At 43.4% G+C, this 19,162-nt stretch overlaps 1 protein-coding gene across 2 annotated transcripts in view; it reads right to left on the reverse strand.

Annotated features, from left to right (window-relative positions):
* Positions 1-1,728: 1,728 nt before the first annotated feature.
* The window catches only part of LOC111139350 (solute carrier family 9 member A6), a 51,910-nt gene continuing 34,476 nt past the window's right edge, over positions 1,729-19,162 (reverse strand). For both annotated transcript variants that reach the window (XM_022491614.1, XM_022491613.1), the window contains exons 13-16: positions 15,932-15,962; positions 13,602-13,681; positions 8,158-8,263; positions 1,729-4,443 (exon numbers count right to left, since the gene is read on the reverse strand). In XM_022491614.1, coding sequence (XP_022347322.1) covers positions 4,171-4,443; positions 8,158-8,263; positions 13,602-13,681; positions 15,932-15,962 — 490 coding nt within the window. In that variant the 3' untranslated portion in view covers positions 1,729-4,170. The remainder of the gene's footprint in view (positions 4,444-8,157; positions 8,264-13,601; positions 13,682-15,931; positions 15,963-19,162) is intronic.

Here is a 19,162-nt window from a genome sequence, read left to right on the forward strand (position 1 = left end):
GGAACTCTCTGCACTATAGCCACTGTATGTGGCACAAAGTAAGCTCTCAGATATTTCTTGAATGAATTCACTTTATAGCTAAGGAAGCAGAAAGGCTCAGCAAAGTCAAGTAACCAGCTGACATTGTGTAACAGTGGAGCCTGGGTTTGAAACCAGATCTGTGTAACTCCAAAGCCTGGGATTTTTCTACTACACCACGCTATGTAGGCACAGAGCCGCTCTTTAGGACCACACGCTCTGGCACAAAAGATGGCCCCCCTTGGTGAAAATGGTGGAAGGCAGAGTGGGGAGGCATGGTGCTAGCCAGGCTGCCTTGCTTATGGACACGGGAGGGCACTTCACCAAGAATTCGAGAAGCTTCCCAATCGGGCAAACTTGTGTTTGGCAGCCAACAGTGCAGCGAATGGAGGGACAGAGCTGAGACTTCATGCCTTTCCCTGGCCTCACGTCAAGCAGGTGGTGGGCAGCGGGATGGAAGCCTGCAATTTTCTGTAGCCTCCTTCTAGTTCTCAAGATGGATTAGCCCGCAGACCGCCACTGGAGCCACTAGAGGAGTGGCTAACAATCTAGACTTTGGATCAAGCCTGGATTTGAGTCCTGGCTCTGTCACTAACTAGCAGGGTGACGACCTCCCTGCACCTTACCTTCCACGTCTGTGAAATGAAAAGAACAGAACGTACTCCCACTGCATGATTTGGATTACGTTAAAATGTAGCTCTTCAAGAAGACCATGTATACACACAGCCTGTATCCAAGAGGGGCTCAAAAAATGGGAATTAGTATCGCTATCATTTCCAATTTATTCTAAGCCTCATACACTGCATCATCTGTGTGGGGTGCCTCCTATTAAGGACTGCCTGATGGAGTTAAAACATCTGTACTTTTATCTCTTTTTGTTAAATAAACTTAAGTTGAAGAAACTAAGCTTAAGTAACTTAAGTGAACTCAAGAAAACAATGCTCCCAACATGGGGCTCGAACTCATGACCCTGAGATGAAGGGTCGCACACTCCACCGACTGAGCCCACCAGGCGTCCCTACCCTTCATCTCTTTACACTCCTGCGTTGAGCCAGGTTAACAATGTACTTACTCAGATCGAATGTCAGATTTGATCTGTGAATTAGAAAACATGGCTTATTCAAGAAAAGAGGGGTGTGTAGGCCCACCACCTGCGTCTCTCACTGGACCATGAATAAGAAGCTGGCAACAAAACAGAGTGCTAGTGTGGTTGGTGCCTTTACTAGACAAAGTTGCTGTGAGCAAACCCTAAACTATAAAACTGCTCAGGTACACAAAGAAAGATCTAACTGGGGAAAGGGCTGTTTGCGTGAGCGTGCTTTCAACTAAACTTGGAATGGCTTTTCTACCTAACAGGACACAGAATCTACTCTCGCCACATCATGGAACTGACATTTTCGTGACATTATCCATTACTGAGCTAACAGGCTACAAATCAGTGTGACGGAATTTGAGTGCTTTGAGTCTTATTTCTTAAATGGTCCAACTGTGACCACAAGCAAACATGTCCAGCCTTACACGTAAGCCCCTTGGTTGGCAGCCCCACACGTTACGTTCTGGTAGGTAGGTTCCTGTCTGCTCTTTTTTTAAACATCAATCTTCCCCGCTTTCCCAGTAGGTGTATAGGTAGAAAAATAAATGAAGTCAGCACTCTTTACTTCTCACTAGAATAAACTGTGACTCAAATACGGTGAGTGGTTATTTGCAAGGCTATAATTTTTTTAATGACAGATTTTCCTAAAAGAAACCACTATAACATCTGTCCAAGTACTCCAAGGGAAAACGAAAAAATACATACAGATTAAGTCTATTTCTTTAACAGCACATTGCCAAACACAGACGACGAGGATAAATTGCCAAGGAACCTTACAAAATAACTTTGAAAGATGCAATGTTTGAGTCACTCAAACGCGCAGGGTTCACAAGGAACAAAACAGTTAAGTCCGAGAGCAGCTCTCCTTTGTGCGTGATGGTAACTCAGACTGTCCTTCATTCGAGTTCACTCAGGTGTCAAAAACCGACGGGTATATGAGCACAGTTTGTTGGTTCTTCTTTGCTTGGAGATGTGCACACAGATTAGAGGAGAGGAGAAGCTTCCAGATGCTGATATAAGCACAGCAGCTTTGGTTCCCCTTTGATAAAGTACGAAGGCAGATTTAGTTGACTCAAGCTGTATCGGTTTCCCTAAGAAAAAGTCTGATGCATGCTGAAAGAGACGAGTTACTGACTGGGTCATGCTAAGTATTTACAGCCATTTTCCTAAAGTGAGCTCAGTAAACTGACAGAATAAAAAAGGTAGTTGTTAATTTCGTGTATGACCTTTCACAACTTGAATAACTTCGTGGGTGAATGACGCTGAAGTTCAAAGCCCCTCAAACACACATTAACAAGAAATGAGAGACTGTATGAAGAGGCACACGTCCTCTCGAATGCACACGTCACGGGGCTCCTGCATAGCAGGAAAGTCGCTACCACTACGTAACAAATGGCTATGCCAACAGTTAGAGCTGCCGCTCAAGAGTCCGACAGTAGAATTCCCTTAAAATCTCAGAGTGTTCGCAACAGTACAGACACCTTGGGGAGAATAAGTGCATATTTTGTTTGGAAAGACATCTTTTGCTGGGAAATTTGAACATCATGTAAACATATCAGTTTGTGAATTGGGTTAAGATTTAAGGCAATGCTACTCAGACCCGAGGCGGGGGGGAAGACCCACAAAAGTTTCCATTTGTCTTCCGAAACATGAACAACAGGTCAGGATCCACATCAGAACGTATCCCCCTTTGAAGCATTCACTGCACCTGTAGGATTTCTCAGCATTACAAAATAGATCTACTTTCATTCTCTGAATAGGAAATGGGAAGTTGCTATGTACTCTTCCTTGAAAACTGTAAAAGAAAAAACAAACCCACACCCACACACACCCACATGGCAGCTTCGGTATTTCATATTAAAAAGTAACATGGAGAGGAAGACTAGTCTAGCCGGAGCACGTAAAGGAACACTGCCCTTATGATGAGTTCCAAAGCGGTGCGCTTCTCCCCGACTGACCTTGATGTAGTGTGGAACGATCATGGGAGTCATAAATTAACTTTAAACATCAACTACAGACTAATGAATGACAATGAGACACAGTAAAGTTCAAAAATTTTACATTTTGCTCCTGTTTGGCTGCTAAAGAGCAGCGATTTAAATCGATATAAAAACATCTGACCACAAAGCTTGCTATACAGATAAAGTATATAATCCAAAAGTAAGCAGCACTGAGTTTCTTATTTAAACTTAACTGGTATGGAATATTTACACATCTGGGAAGAGAGCTCTCCGAAGCACCCCCGCTTCTCTTGACTCCGCTCCCACGCTCTGCCCCGGCCCCCACCAATGCAAACCACCTGCCCTGTGCCATGTACACCCGTACTTTGGCTAACCTGGCAGGATGATACGACTCCTTCCTATGGTCTTGGTCTGGGAGAAAAGCAACAGTCTTGGGTGTCATTTGTAGCCCTTCTTTTCTGAATACCAGTGTGCTATAGTCAATGAATCTGTTCTTTCATAGCAAGGGTGGGGGGAAGAGCCCCTCCCACTTCACTCCCAACTCCCAACGGGACAAGATCCGAACATCATCAGCCTCTAATGCCACAACAGGCCACTGGAGAAAAAGGAAAGACAAAGGTCACGACCAAGGCAGTGGCAATGAACACAAGTTTCCCAACAGAGGAACCTCTCCGTCCCTGGGCTTTCCCAGAGATAACACTCCCTCTTTCCTCTCCCTCCCCTCCCACGAAACAAAATTAATTCACGGCACAAGAACTTGGTACTCTGGTTAAGTATCAGGTAAGTGTAAGAAAGAGTAAATCTGTCACTTTGTGTACTTTAACTGAGACGTAAAGCTAACGGAACACACAACAACACTGTGAAAATAACTTTTTTCTAAAACAGATCCAATCTACATAGTGCAGCCAATGAAACATAAAAGAATAGTTTGTTCACAATCTGCCTTGTACAGGATATTTATATTCTCTCGATGCCATATAAAGAGCATTTATATAGCTTAAACATTCAGAGACATGCACTGGGACTTTTTAGGTAGTACAAATTTCTTCACAATCACATGTGCAAATTTTACAAATCACTAGGTGAGTATTAGTAAGCTTAGGCTGGACTGTGTCTTGTATTATCTAATAAATTTAATGGGGGCTCAGAATCATCCATAGGAAGAACCAGGCGCGTTCCCCGAATGACCAGTTCGTGGTCCCCAAACGCAAGCTCCCGATCCAAGGCATCTTCAGAACTGTTTCCCATAAACCTCCTAGGGGCACCGGACGCTCCCGATTCGGTGTTCACAGTGGAATCCCCATACGTCAAACTAATATCGCCATCATTGAGAATAAGATCGGAGTCATCGTCTTTCAATTGCTCCTGGTTCTAAATGCAAATAAAATAAGTCTTAAGAATTGCTATGTGACTGACTCAAGAAACATTTCCAATAGAAGAATTTTTCGAGGATTCGCATTAAAACCCTTCAGGGCTAGTCTGCTGCCTTCAGGATAAAGCCCACAGTCCTCACCTTGGCTTAAAGACACCTCGTGACTCGGGATGTGGCGTTTCACCATCCCCCCACCCCATCCCGCCCTGGCATCTGCCTCACCCACGCCAGCCGCCCCACTGTGTGCCTGCCATTTGAACTGCTGACACGTACCCAAATCACTCATGCTTTCCCTTACCTTCTGTCTCCCCCGCTGTCCATCCTGTGACTAGAGCCTGCTTATCACTGAGGTCTTGGCTTAAAAGAAAGTCCCTTCCTGCTGGAAGTCTTCCTTGATCTTGCAAAGCTGGCTTAGGTGTGCCTCCTGTGCTCTCTCCCAGTGTCCGGCACTTAGCCCTGGCCCTGTAGTGCCCTTTACCCTTGTACCACAGCTGCACACGCACTGGTCTGCTCTCAGCCCACACTAGCTTCTGAGCCCCTTCTATGCTCGAGTCCAACCACCAGACGGCCTGGGGCACACAGAGGGTATTCTCCAAATGTAAGGTCAATGGATCACTGAGTGGATGAGTGGATTTATGGAAATGAAGCTTTTACTTCAGTATGAACAATGCCTAGAGATATAATGTGTTGAAACCTCACTGTACACTTGTCTCCCAGCTCAATAAGCTTTTGGTTCTCATGGAGACTTTGTGGCCAAAAATGTAGAATTAAATAAAGTTCTACAAAAGGGGAAAAATCAAATACACACACACACACACATAATGCCATTTTGGTAAATAAAAGAATGTTATATATGCATAGAAAACTTTGGAAGGGTAGTCAACAAAATGATGATCTTTAGCTCTGCATGATAAAATTGCTAGTGATTTTTATTTTCTTATGTTTTTGTACTGAAATTTTATTATATTGAGTACATATTACTTTTAAAAATCAGAAAGTCATCCTTTTCTAATATAAAGCATAAGAATCATTCTAAACACTCCTACGGATCTGGCAAAAAAAAAAAATCTGTGACTAATATTTCTTGAGGGAAGCAGAGCTGATACGAACAGCGGACATCTGTCTCTCTTGAGCTGTATGTGTTTGAAAATCTTAAATTTGTCTGAGAGAGTCAGACTGAGGAGACTGTTAAACACCAATTTAAAATAGTTTTAATTTGCTGTTGCTAAATATTTGCCTAAATACTCAAAGCCATGTGAATTAAAAACCAAACAAACCCATTCTACTAACCAACCGTAAGGCCCTCCTGCTCTATAGAGTATGACATGAAGGCCCACCAGGATCTGTCACCTCACTGAGTGATATTCAACAAAAAAGCTCGGGGATGCCTTTGCACCAGCAAGGGCTCTTCAGCACCTTTAAGGACTGTGTTGAGTGTGAGGTTTGGGGCAATAGCTATCAAATTTTAGAATGCATATATGCCTTTTGACTCAGCAATTTAACCCTTAAAATTTATTTTATATACCTTTATATACTTGGATAAATTCATAGGTACAAGAATATTTACTATAAACATGGTTTGTAGAGACAAAAAAGGGGAGGAAACAACTTAAAGGTCTATCCATAGGAGACTGATTAAATCAATGCTGGTCTAGCCACACTAGGCAGCCATGAATAAAGAGAAGATAATGGGTCTCGTGTAGTCATGGAAAGGTAGCCACGATATATCACTAAGTGAAAATGCAACTAGCAGGACAATGCAATTGTGATCTCACTTGTATAAAACAGTAAGAAAGCTACACATGTAAATTTGTCTAAGTTTGTGTAAAGCTATATATACACATGTAAGTAACGTACTTCCTGTGTATTAGGAAGTATACACAATAAATCATTAATAAAGACCGTTTCTGGGGGGATGTAGGTGGGAGAAGGAGCAAACTGATTTTTCACTTTGTACATTCCATACTGTTTGAATAGCTGGCCACAAGTAGAGTTAACTTTAATAATTTAAAAAGTAGGTGTTATTTAATTAACAAATGAAAAAACATTAAAAGTTAAGTTTTATGGTTGTTACAGGTTATATGCTATCCCCCCCAAAGATGCTAAAATCCCAACCACCAGTACCCGTGAATGTGACCTCATATAGAAATAGGGTCTTTGCAGATGATCAAGTTAAGATGAGGTCATTAGTGTGGGCCCCGATCCAGTATGACCGGTGGGTGTCCTTAAAAAAAAGGGGAAATTTGGGGGGACACATACACACACACAGAGTGTCATGTGAAGATGAAGATAGCAATCTATATAACTCATCTAAAGCAACACCAAAGACTGGCAGCAAACCATCAGAAGCTAGGGAGAGGCCCGGAGCAGACTGAGCCTTATGGCCCTCAGAAGGGACCAACCCTGCCCACACTTAGACCTCAGACTTCGAGCCTCCAGAACTATGAGACAACACATTTCTGTTGAGCCATTCCGTCTGTGGTACTTTGTTACGGCTGCCCCAGGAAACGAGAATGACAATGTTGTATTTTGCTATAGTCCGCAGGATGCGCAGTTGTAGAACTCTCGGCTTTCGGTGACCGTGAGTGGGTCTCTGGAATCCAAGAGCTGAGGCTCACTGGCTGAGCTGACAAAGCTGGCTGCCCCTCTGCGGCCTCGTAGGCTGACAGGGCACAGAGGACAGGGAGGCTGCTCGACATGGACAGCCTGGGCCATGTGGGAGGGAGAGACAAGATAACACGGGTGCTCCCCATACCCCCGGGCCTAATCTGTCAGGGAGCTGCATGGACTCAACGTCCCACAGAGCTGTAGGGCATCCCACCCTGTGGGTGCCACCTCTACTAAGACTCCTCTGTCCGTCCCTTCTCTGTGGGCTCTGCTCTAACACACCCCAGAGGAGGGCATAGGGAACCACACGGTGCCTGTCTACACTGCTTCGCCATGGCCTTGTTGCTCTACTCAAGCTGTTCCATCAGACCAGCCCAGGTGGTGGGCTTAATCTGAGCCCTGTATCTGATGCCACAGATGATTTTGGAAGGGTTGGGTTGGAAGCAAAGGTTTTTTTTAAAAAAAAGAACTTGAAAAATAAGATGTTCATATTTTAAAGTAAAGGCTGTCAGCATTTGTCATTTCTTTCTGTGTTGTGACGCATGCTGAATCACCAATCTCATGTTGGCAGCTAAGGGAAAAAATATGGACTCTAGGTCCTATCTAGATATGCTCTTGCCGCCGAGCAACGTGGAACACTGGTAGATAAACTCTCCCTGATGTCCAAATGTGGCGGGTTTGAAGTAAAAGACCATCTGTTGTGCTTTAGGGATATCAAAAATGATTTTATTAATCCTCTCAACATGACTGTGACCTCTCTAATTCATAGATGAAAACATAACACATTCAATACTGAGCTTGGGCCACATACTGTAAATAAATGAAAACCAGTGTGGAAATAGAATTATTTACTAAAATCACTGACAGTAAGTGAGGCAATACACTAGATCTCTTTTCAAATGAGGTTTCAAAGACCGTGAAATTGTATCTCTAGATTTCTATATGGATCCATATGCATTTTCTGGCCGGGTAAAATAGGCTTATATTCCCTCTCATGGATTTTATACCTTAAAGGCCGGTGAAGCAAAACCGAACCAGTGATGTATCCACAGAGCAGAAAAAATTAACTTCATGAAGAACTTAGGTTTTGGATAAAAGCAACTTACTTCATAAGCTTGGGGGCTGGTCAGGCATCTGGCGATGGGCCCGCAGCAGGCAGGGAGCGTTGTAGTGAGAGGAGGTCCACTGTGTGTCAGCAGGGGCTTCAGATAGCTGCACCCTGGGTTAAGGAAGAGCCACGCCCCTTTCCTCCCGAACTCCAAACAAGTCGTGTGCTCACCACCACCCTCACCGCGTACCTACTGCTTCCAAGGGCAGCAGAGGGCTTTCACATGTGCTGCCTCATTTTGTGGACACATCATGCCAGTGAGTCAGCAAAGCGAGATTTTGTTACCATCTCTATTTCACAGAAATGGAAACTGAGGCTCAGGGAACTGAGCTCAGGGAAAGGAATGACCCACCTAAGAGTCACACAATGAAGCAAGTGACTCTTAGGTGGGTCATTTCCATACACGAACCCAAACTGGTTGGATTCCAAGTCCTGCACCATGTCTACTCAGAAGAAAACAAGAGGAGGGAATCATAAGAAAAAGCAGAGACAATGGGAGAAAGACACATATACATATTCCCCACTTTCTGAAGTCACAAACCAAGGTTGTTCTCAGTTAAAAATGAGGAATAGTCCTGGGGCACCTGGGTGGTGACTCAGTTGGTTAAGTGTCCAACTCTTGGTTTCACGTCAAGTGGTGATCTTGGGGTCATGGGATTGAGTCCTGTGCCGGGCCTCACACTCAGCACAGAGTCTGCCTGAGACTCTCTGCCTCTTCCTCTGCCCCTGCTTGCACACACACCTACTCTCTCTCAAAGAAATAAAACCTTTTTTTAAAAAAAAATGAGGACCAGGGGCGCCTGGGTGGCTCGGTGGGTTAAGCCTCTGCCTTCGGCTCAGGTCACGATCTCAGGGTCCTGGGATCGAGCCCCGCGTCGGGAATCTCTGCTCAGTGGGGAGCCTGCTTCCCCCCTGTCTCTGCCTGCCCCATGCCTACTTGTGATCTCTCTCTCTCTATCAAATAAATAAATAAAATCTTTAAAAAAAAATGACGACTCATCCTGTATCTATTAAAGAAATGAAAACCCTCCTCAGAGAAAATACTCCAGGCCCAGGTGACTTCACTGGTATAATCTTCGCAGCACTTAAGGAAGAAAACATACAAATCCTCCAGAAAACAGAAAAAGAGAAAAATTCTTCCCCGTTCATGTCATCAAACCAGCATCATCTTGCTATAGTCACTTGACAAGGACATTACAACAATGACAAAAAAAAACCCCACAAACCAGTATCACTCCAAAAACAGACATAAAAATCAGACACAAAATATCAGTAAACTGAATCTAGCGACACACAGAAGGGATGGTGTATCACAACCGAGTGGGACTTGTTCTAACCGTGCAAGACTGGTTTAATATTCAGTCAATGAAAACAGCACAATGACAGATCAAAGGAGAACAAATTAAATACACAATCACCTCAACTGATGCAGAAAGAGCATCTGATAATATTCAATGCCTGTTCATGCTAAAATCTCTCAGGAGACTACAAATAGAAGAGGATATCCTTAACCTGACAAAAGCTATCTCAACAACCTATAGTTAACATCAAACTAAATGATGAAATATTGAAAATTTTCCTCCTGAGGTCAGGATAAGACAAAAATGTCCACTATCGTCACTTATACTCAACATTGTACTGGAGAGGACCAGCCAGTGTAATAAGACATTAAAAAAAAAATAAGGTGTTAGAAAAGAAAAAAAGACACATTATTTTTCACTTGATTTTATGAGCAGTAAATACAAAAGAATCTATAAACTATTCGCTAATAATCAGTGAACGTGACAAGACTGCTGGATACAAGGTCAATATATAAAAACCCCATTATAGATCTATATATTAAGAGCAAACAAGTAGAAAATAAGTACCTTTTACAATAGCATCAAATACTTAGGGATAGTAAATACAATAAAAGATATGCAAGACTGGTCAATGAAAACTATAAAACATTAATGAGAGAAATTAAAGATCTAAAGAAATGGAAGGATATACTGTGTTATTAGATTGGGAGACTCAATATCGTTAAGACGTCAGTTCTCTCCAAATTCATCTATTGATTTAATACAAACCCAAGAGAATTACCAGCAGGTTTTTTTTGGTGAATGGATGAGTTAGTGAGAGTGTGTGTGCGTGTGTGTGTGTGTGGAAAGTGGCAAGCTGTTTCCAAAATTTAGATGAAGATGCAATGAACCTAGAATAGCTAAGGCAATACTAAGAAATAACAAACCTACAGAACTTCCCCTATCGGACAGCAGGATTTATTACAAAGTACAATCATTAATAGAGTGTGGTATTGATGTGAAGAAAAAAAAAAAGACAAAGAGAGAAGAAAGTCCAGAAACAGACCTCCACTCATATGGCCAAGTGATTTACAACAAAGGCTCCATTCCAATTCAGTGGGTTAAGGACGGCATTTTCAATAAATGGTGTGGGGTTAATTGTATACTCATATGGGAAAAAAGTAGGTGTTGACCCATACCTCACACCATACACAAAAATTATTTTGTGGTGGGTCAAAAACTTCAGTGTGATAGCTAAAACAATTACACTTTAGGAGAAAACATAGGATCTTGGGATATGAAATATAAAAGCATTATCAAGACACAAAAGCACCAAAAGAAAAGACAAGTAAGATAAACCTCATTAAAATGAAGAATTTCTATTCCTTACAAGACAGGATTAAGAAAATGAAAAGGTGAGCTAAAGACTGGGAGAAGATATTCATAGTACATACAACCAACAGAGAACCCAATTCAGGAACATAGAAAGAACTACAAGTCAATACGAAAAAGGTAAGACAAATCAATTAAACAATGGGCAAAGGAACTAAACGGAACTAAACACACTTCATAAAAAATGAAGTCCAAATAGCCAATAAACATATGAAGGAATGCTTGATCTCACTGGCCATCAGAGAAATGCAAATTACACCACAGCTGGTATCACTAGGTATCCATGGAAATGGCTACAATTTAAAAGATTGATTAAATACCAAGTTTTGGTGGAGATCGGGAACAAGGGGGACTCCCTGAAGTTGCTGGTAGGAATGTAAGTTGGTTATGACCACTCTGGAAAACTGGTTGGCAGTATCTATGAAAGCCGAACAATACACTTGCTCGAAGTTTTTCCCCTAGGTATATACCCAAGAGAAATGAGTGCCGAGGGTCACTAAGAGATGCATATGTGGACTTTTAACTTTGTTTGTAATAGCCAAAAGCTGGGAACAACCCAAATGTCTACCAAACAGTAGAATGGTTGGAAACAAACAAACCAACAAACCTGTAATATATTTGCACTTTGGAGCACCACACGGCAATGAAAAAGAACGAATTACTGGTATCGGCAATGATATGGACAAATTACATGTTGCTAAGTGAAAAAAGTTAAGACATAAAATAATATGCAATACATGATCCCATTTATATGGAGATCAAAACCAGGTAAAACTAATCCATGTTGCCAGCAAGCAGAACAGTGGTGCCCTTTGTGGGGGGAGGAGGGGCAGGGAAGGCACTACTGAATGTAAGAGAACACGCGCAGCTTCGGGGATGCTGGAGATGTTCTGTGTATCTTTACAAGGGTAGCAAGCACACAGTTATATACACAGGTCGCAAGCTTAAGATTTGGGTATATTATTTCAGTTGTATCTCAATTATAACAATCTGGCTACCCAAAGGACCTGAGATCCAGAATGATGAATGATTAATTCTACTAGGGCACTAGGTATTAAAATTACTGGGTTTGGGGGCACCTGGGTGGCTCAGTTGGCTAAGCGCCTGACTCTGGGTTTTAGCTCAGGTTATGATCTCAGGTCGTGAGACTGAGCCCCACGTCAGGCTCTGTACTGGGCATGGAGGCTGCTTAAGATTCTCTCTCTCCCTCTCCTCCTGCCCCCCGCCCCCTCCTTGCCCTAGCTCTCTCTCAAAAAAAAAAAAAATTACTGTGTCTTAGTCTAGCAGTACTGCATCAAATCTTGGTGTTTGCTTCTATAAAAATATACAGAAAAATAAGCTATTATTCTGCCCTTTCTCTACATCAGGATTATTTAGTTGTTTCATACATGTATTATGCAGAAAATGTGCAAAACATTTTATGCAGGAAACATTAAACAATTTTTGTTAAATCAGAGGGAAGAAAAAGCCCCAAGAGATATGGGAGTGGCTTATACCCAAAATGCTGATAATGGAGCCAGAAGTAATGACATAATCATTAAACAATTTTAAAGAGGCAGAATCTCTCTCCCTACTGGGAGGCTTAATACCACAGAAATGCTTGTGTTCTTATTTCCATAGAAATACTCAAAATTTACTCAATTTACTCAAAATTTCATTTTGAGTACTTGCAAAAAGTGATTGTAAAAATCTAGCAAATGGAATATAGTAAGTAGTAGCTTCTAATGATAAGTGCCAAGTGCATTTTTCTTAAATACACAAAGCTTTCATCAGCAAGTCAAAAGCGAGGAAAACATTTTTTACGTGGTTGTCCCAAACCAGCTTTGGTGGAACAGAGACCGGGTTTTGATTCATTTACTAATAAGCCTCAGCCTAAAAGAACTGCATGCTCCCTTTTCCCAGTTCAATTTTCAAATAAGAAATTGATTTTTTAAAAAAGATTTTATGTATTTGACACAGAGAGAGAGAGACTACACGAGACAGCATGCTCATGCACAAGCAGGGGCAGAGGGAAAGGGGGAAGCAGGCTTCCCGCTGAGCAGGGAGCTCAATGGCAGATTCAATCCCAGGACCCTGGCACCATGACCTGAGCTGAAGGCAGACGCTTAACCCACTGAGCCACCCAGATGCCCCTAAGAAATTGATTTTAATAAATAGTAAGGGATAAAGTATTTTCTGAAAGGCATGATTTAAACAGGTTATAGAACATAACACAACCCAAAGCAGTGCTATGAGGAAGACAGTTATAATAGAAGACAGAGATTTGGTAAACAATGAAACACTGGCACCTTGAGTGGATAGGCGAATCTTCCAGTCTCCTGACAGGTCAGGGAAAGCAGACCCACCACTGGCTACTGCGGTATCTAATATGACCCTGTTTTCATCTCATCTGCACGCTTTTCCCTGAGGCAGCCTTTCCGCTTTGACCCTAGCGCACTGACAAGGACTGGCAAATAACATTTTGCAAGATTCACTAAATTAGGTAAAAGACAGCAACTGCTCCATAAAGTCTCCCATAAGGGCTCCTGAGGCCGATCACACAGCTACCTTCTGCACTAACCGCTCCCTGCTGGTGTCATGGGTTTTCAGAGGGATTCATTTGTGGGGATTGTCTCTCATAACCTTCTCCACCCACCACACTGAAGGGGAAAAGGAAGACCAAAGGCAGGTTTTGTATTCCACTTATGGAAGGGAATAGTCAAAACAGCCATCCCATTAAGTTGTAACTGGCCATGTTCACACTACCATTTCTCTCCTCAGTTAAGGATACTTATGGTCAAAGTTGTACCATATCCGGAAAAGCCAGGCACTCTCGGCTTTGGTGGTTCTTCTCTCATTTTCAGGGATACCCTGCAAACAGATAATAAAGAAATCAATCCATATACCAAGATTAAAAAAAAACACATTTATTTAGAATGATTTCTTTTTAGACTTGGAAATATAGCCTACTTCACACAAGATACCCTTTATCACAGGTAGCATTAGACATTTAATAGCTTGTATACTGCAGCTTTGGAATACGGAACTGAAATGTTTTTCTGAATACCTCTATTACTCAGGCTGCCTGCTGATTTATGAGTCGACTGTCATTTAAAAAATCAATGTGTGATAATTCACCCTTAAATCTGCAAGACTTACACCCACAATGTGAATTGCATCTTAACAGAAAACATCATATCGACATCCCTATCTTTGGGAGTTGTTATGGGTCCCAAAAGTAAGGGGCTTCTGCAAAGATGCTATGTTCTTAGAACACTAGCAAAATGAAAGCAAGCAGAAAAATTCCATGGTAAGCCTGACTGGCTAGAAGGGAAAACTAACAAAGCAAGCAGGCCTCTTCTAAAATAGCTTCCAAAAACAAACTGGGTCCTTATTGGTAATGCGGAACAGTCAGCAGTGGGGCAGTTAGGTGATCTGGTTCATGTCAGCTCTGACATGAACTAGTTGGACATGTCCCTTCCCCTCTCTGAGCCTGGATTTCTTTGTGTCCACAGCGTGAGGGGTGCAGAATCTCAAAGGCCCTTTCTAGCATGGATGTTCCATGGTCCCAGGCTTTCTAAAGGACACAGAGTTTAGATTCTGGGTTTTGGTTCCTTCCTGTCTTTCCTGATCTTCAAAATAAATAAGTAAATCTTTCTTTCAACATGTATCCAAACATACACAAAGTAAGAATGTTTGAGAACACTGCATGGGTTTACAGGAGCTGAAAAACACCTGCACTTCCATTCACACTGGTACACAAAGGTTTGTATGTCTCTGTGTTTTGAAGAGCAATGGGTCTATAAATCTCATGATCCCCTCACTACATAAACACCTATACCCCTAACCCCCACATACTCCGTGCTTCCTAACACATTCCTCTCTGCTTCCCGGTGGACACTCGGAATACTGACTACATGATGCAACAAAGCAAGACACCCACAGGATTTTGAGGACAAGGAAAAATGGTTTTTTTTTCTGTATCTCACAGGTGGTACTCACCTACCTGGTTTTCTTTTTCCCATCTCTCCTCTGTGAGGAGACATAGCAGGGGGAGACTTACGTGGACCATGACCAAGCGCTGGTCTGGTGAATCGTATGATATTTTATTCTTGTTGGGACACGGGGGTGGAGGCCTGAGGAACTACTACCCCTTAGAAACTACCCCAGCAGCTCGGCATCATGGGGATTTGTCCAGCTTGGTTTGCACAAGTATTTCAAGCCCATGAAACTAAACTAGTCTGGTTTGGACCACAAAAGAGGCAAGTACTTACTGTATTACATACACACTCGTCACTCAACAGCTAACAAAATTAGCATTTAGGAAATGAATCTGAGAATTTTTTTTGAACCACACCCAGAAGACAAATAGACCACCACTTGTTTCAGACAAGAATAGGAATGTGTTTTGGAAGAGAGACTTTCCATCTTTCAAAACATTATTTCTGTGATTTACCATCTAATGTCTAGGATGGAGTCACGTATTCAGTGGTGCTCAGAAACCATGAAAAAGCAGATGGAAAACACCGGAAATGGGTGGCCAGTCTAGAGAAGGCACCTACCAGGGTCAGGTTCAGAGGAACAAGTGAAAAAAGGACACCTAAAATTAAGCAAGGAGACCTGGCCAAGGTAGAGGCGAGGGGCAAGAAAGTACATTCTCCTGACCAGCCAGGGAAGACTGGCTAAAGACCACAAAGCTTCTAGGTGGTTCTCAAGGGCAGCTGCTGGTCATCCAATTTGAGAGTTACACAGGAAGAGCAGCTGGAGTGGAGCTGACATCAGAGACAAGCCTTCATGCGCAAACCAGAGTGGAAAAAGGCTCCATGTGCCAGAGCCACCACTTGAAAACTAGGAGTGCTTAAGGGACTGTTTCACTCCATGGCCAAACCCAGGCCGGCCCACAGACAGGAGACCTGTCACCCCCGATAACCATATGTTGTCTAAAATTTGGTTTTGTCCCTATCAAGCAGTGAGAAAAGCCAGGAATGATGTCAGTTAAAAACTGGTGCAAACAGGACAGAGTCTAAATAACAGTGGCATGAAGTGTACGGTAGGCCCTTTCCTTTCCGAGCGGCTGCACATTTGACAGGAACGCTAGAGACAACATAAACGCATATTTACCAAGTGCTCTTGGTCGGAATCAACACCAACCCTAAAGGAGAAACACAAAAGACAAATGAGATCCTGAGGCCAAAACGAGGTCTAGTCCCCTGTGCGCCGTGTCAGGCCGCTACTTTCCCTAACACGCAAGCTATGGAATGGTGAATCTTTTCTTCCTTCTCTCTGGTTGTTGATGTAGATTTTTGGCTCCTGCCACTTTCCTTAGCAACAGCTTGGATCCCGAGGCAGGCAGGGTCTACTAATGATTCTCTTCCTGCAATCCCACTTACCAGTTTCAGAAAAATAACATTCTCTTCACTGAATGCCAGGGCACTGGAGGCTGGATAGGAACCACTGGGTAGTTCCAAACACAAGGCCGGCATGGCGCAGTTCCAGGAGGGAGCTGCATGTTTGCGGACCTCTCAGCTCTCATGGCAACATTCTGTTATGATGACTGAAGAGAGGGCCCAGTTACAGTTGTTTTCACAGGCTAATGGACAGATATTAGCCTGGCTTCTTCATAATTATCTTTCATCTTCTTAAAATTCCTGCTTTCTGTATCCCAGGGAACAGCTTCATTAGGAAACTCTCTTGGACTCCTCTCTCGCAACAGCAGCTCCCACCAACTCTGTCTGTTCTTTCTCTACCCTGTTTCTCACATCTTCTCTCCTTTCCATTCCAACAGCTCAAGCTCAGGCCTCACTGTGACTCATGAGGTCTGTCGCAATTGGCTGTAAGGTTGTCTGGCTGCCAGGATACCCCCTCGAGTTAGCTGTCTGAAGTACAGAACTCACTGGGTCATTCCCTTGGCAAAAGACTTTGAGGGTGGCTTATAACCCAGAGGGCCAAGCCTAAAGCCCTTTGGGTGGCACCGAGGACTCTAAGACTAGTGACCCCTGCCACTCCAACCTAGCTTTCCACCCTCATTTTCCCTCATTCTCTTCTATATACCCTGTATTAGCCATCCCCACCTACACCTGTCCCCAGACCCATACTCTCCCGAGCCTCTGTGCCTTTGCCCTCTATCTGAAATGCACTGTTCCTCATGTGTTTCCTACTCTTGGTAAGCTCCAAAAGAACCATTCTGAGACCCCTGCAGCTGGAACCATTCTTTCCTCTGTCCTTCTACAGCACTTTCTAGATTCCTCCATAATAATACTTAGCACAGTAGAGTATAATTATTTACCTGTCAGTCTCCCCAAATAGACTGTGAGCTCCTTGAGGGTAAAGGCCATGTCTCAATTCATCTCTGTAGCCCCAGAGTCTAGCACAGTACCTGATATACAATAGGTGCTCAAATGTTTATCGATTAAGGTCACTACTACAGACAACACAAAAAAAATAGCAGTGTGAGTAGCTGTAGCAGTAGCATCCCAGAATATGAATACACCAAAGGGAGGAAAATGATGCAAGACCTCATCTGGAAGGCAAGTGAATCATGGTCAAGTGCTTGAAAACAGATGGCCATGACCAGATTCATAATTCAAAAGGCTCATCTTGTCTTTGTTAAATGGCCAGAAGCTGTTTAATACCTTCTTAGCCATATTAAACTCCAGACACATTTGTGCATCTAAAGTGACATCTAGTGGTCTTGGCGATAGCACATTTGTAATACTCAGATGGAACGTTACTGGAAGCCAGTTCAGTGTAATAAACATTCATAGAGCAATTATTATCTGCCAGGCACTGTGCTAGGCACAGGGCATAGACATGAATGAGACACAGCGCCTGCCCTCAAGGAGCTCACAGACTAGCGGGGCGCACAGACACAACTAGAGCACAATCCCCAGGGGCTTTGCCACTGGGGAAGGCTGGGCTCCAGTCTGGCCTCAGCTCCTTTCTAGCTGGGTGAACTTGGCTATGCAGCCTGATGAGCCCCAATTTTATACCTGGAAAATGGGGACCACATCCACCACACAGAGTTGATGCAAGGATTAAATGAGAAATGTAGCTAGAGAGTTTTAAAGCATCTGATGCCTCATCTCACCCCCACTGGACAGTTGCTCTTCGGCCATTACAAGATTGGCTGACAGAAGTGCTGTAACAGCCATGCCCATGTTAAGCAAAGGGAAGAGGGGGTCCGAGAGAACAGGGCAAAGGGAGGAGGCGTCTGAGCTGTGCTATTTCCTGGCGCGGGGGGGGGGGGGGGGTGAAGGAGAAGTCCAGGCAGAGGAAACAGTATGAGCAAAGGCTCGGAGACCGAGAAGTGCCAAGTCTGTGCGGGAAATGCCAGGGAGCCAAGTGTGACTGTCACAAGCTACGTGAAAGGATGCAGGAAGAGCTGGCTGGCTGGCTCTAGCTCACTGAGGAGCCTTTGTCTGCACAACAGCTGGAGCAATCCTTTCATATGGTCCAAGAGATCATGTCACTCCCTTGCTTTAAAATCCTAAAAGATTTCCAATTGGATTTTAAAATCCAAACTCCCCACACCCTACAAGGCCAAATAGCAGAGCTCCCCAAACTACAGCCCACAGGCCCCATCCGGTATGCCTCCTGTTTTGCTGGAACACAGCCAATCCAACGGATTTACTCACGGTCTATGGCTGCTTTCACGCTAGAGTTGAGTAGTTGAGACAGAGACCATACGGCCAGCAAAGCCTAGAATATTTACTATCTGGCCCTTTACAGGACACATTTGCCAACCCTTGCTCTGTAGGATCTTGCCCATCTCAGCTCCTGTCTACCCTTCAATCACTATATTCCAGCTATGCGGGCTTTTTTTTTTTTCTCAGTTTATTAAACAGGCAAAGTTTGCTCTTGCCTCAGGGCCTTTGCACTTCTTTTCCCTACTGCCTGGACCATTCTTCTTCCTGCTCACTGTTTAACTCATAATCTCCTGTCATTCAGTTAGACTGAGCTCCAGTGGAACCTCAGAGAGACCTTACCTGACCTCTGCATATAAAAGTCACTCTATCCCCAGTCACTCTCACAGTACTGTGTTTGTCATCACAGCGCTAAACTGTTCTCTCCATACATTTGTTTGCTGGCTTCTTGTCTGTGTTCTCTTACTAAAGTGTAGACTTTTCTATATTACTGCTACCACTGTATCCCTCCAGAGCAGGGTCTTTTACGCTTTGCATTACTGATATTTTGGTCCAGACAATTCTTTGCTGTGGGGGTGCCGCTCTGTGCCCTATAGGATGTTTAAAGGCATCCTTGGCCTCTGCCAACCAGATGCCAGGAGCAGCCCCGTCTCTTTGTGACAATCAAAAATGTCTCCAGACATTGCCAAATTGCAGCCCTCCACTGAGA

The sequence above is a fragment of the Enhydra lutris genome, unplaced genomic scaffold, assembly GCF_002288905.1.
Source record: "Enhydra lutris kenyoni isolate GAN:26980312 unplaced genomic scaffold, ASM228890v2 scaffoldscaffold101, whole genome shotgun sequence".
Taxonomy (NCBI): Eukaryota; Metazoa; Chordata; class Mammalia; order Carnivora; family Mustelidae; genus Enhydra; species Enhydra lutris.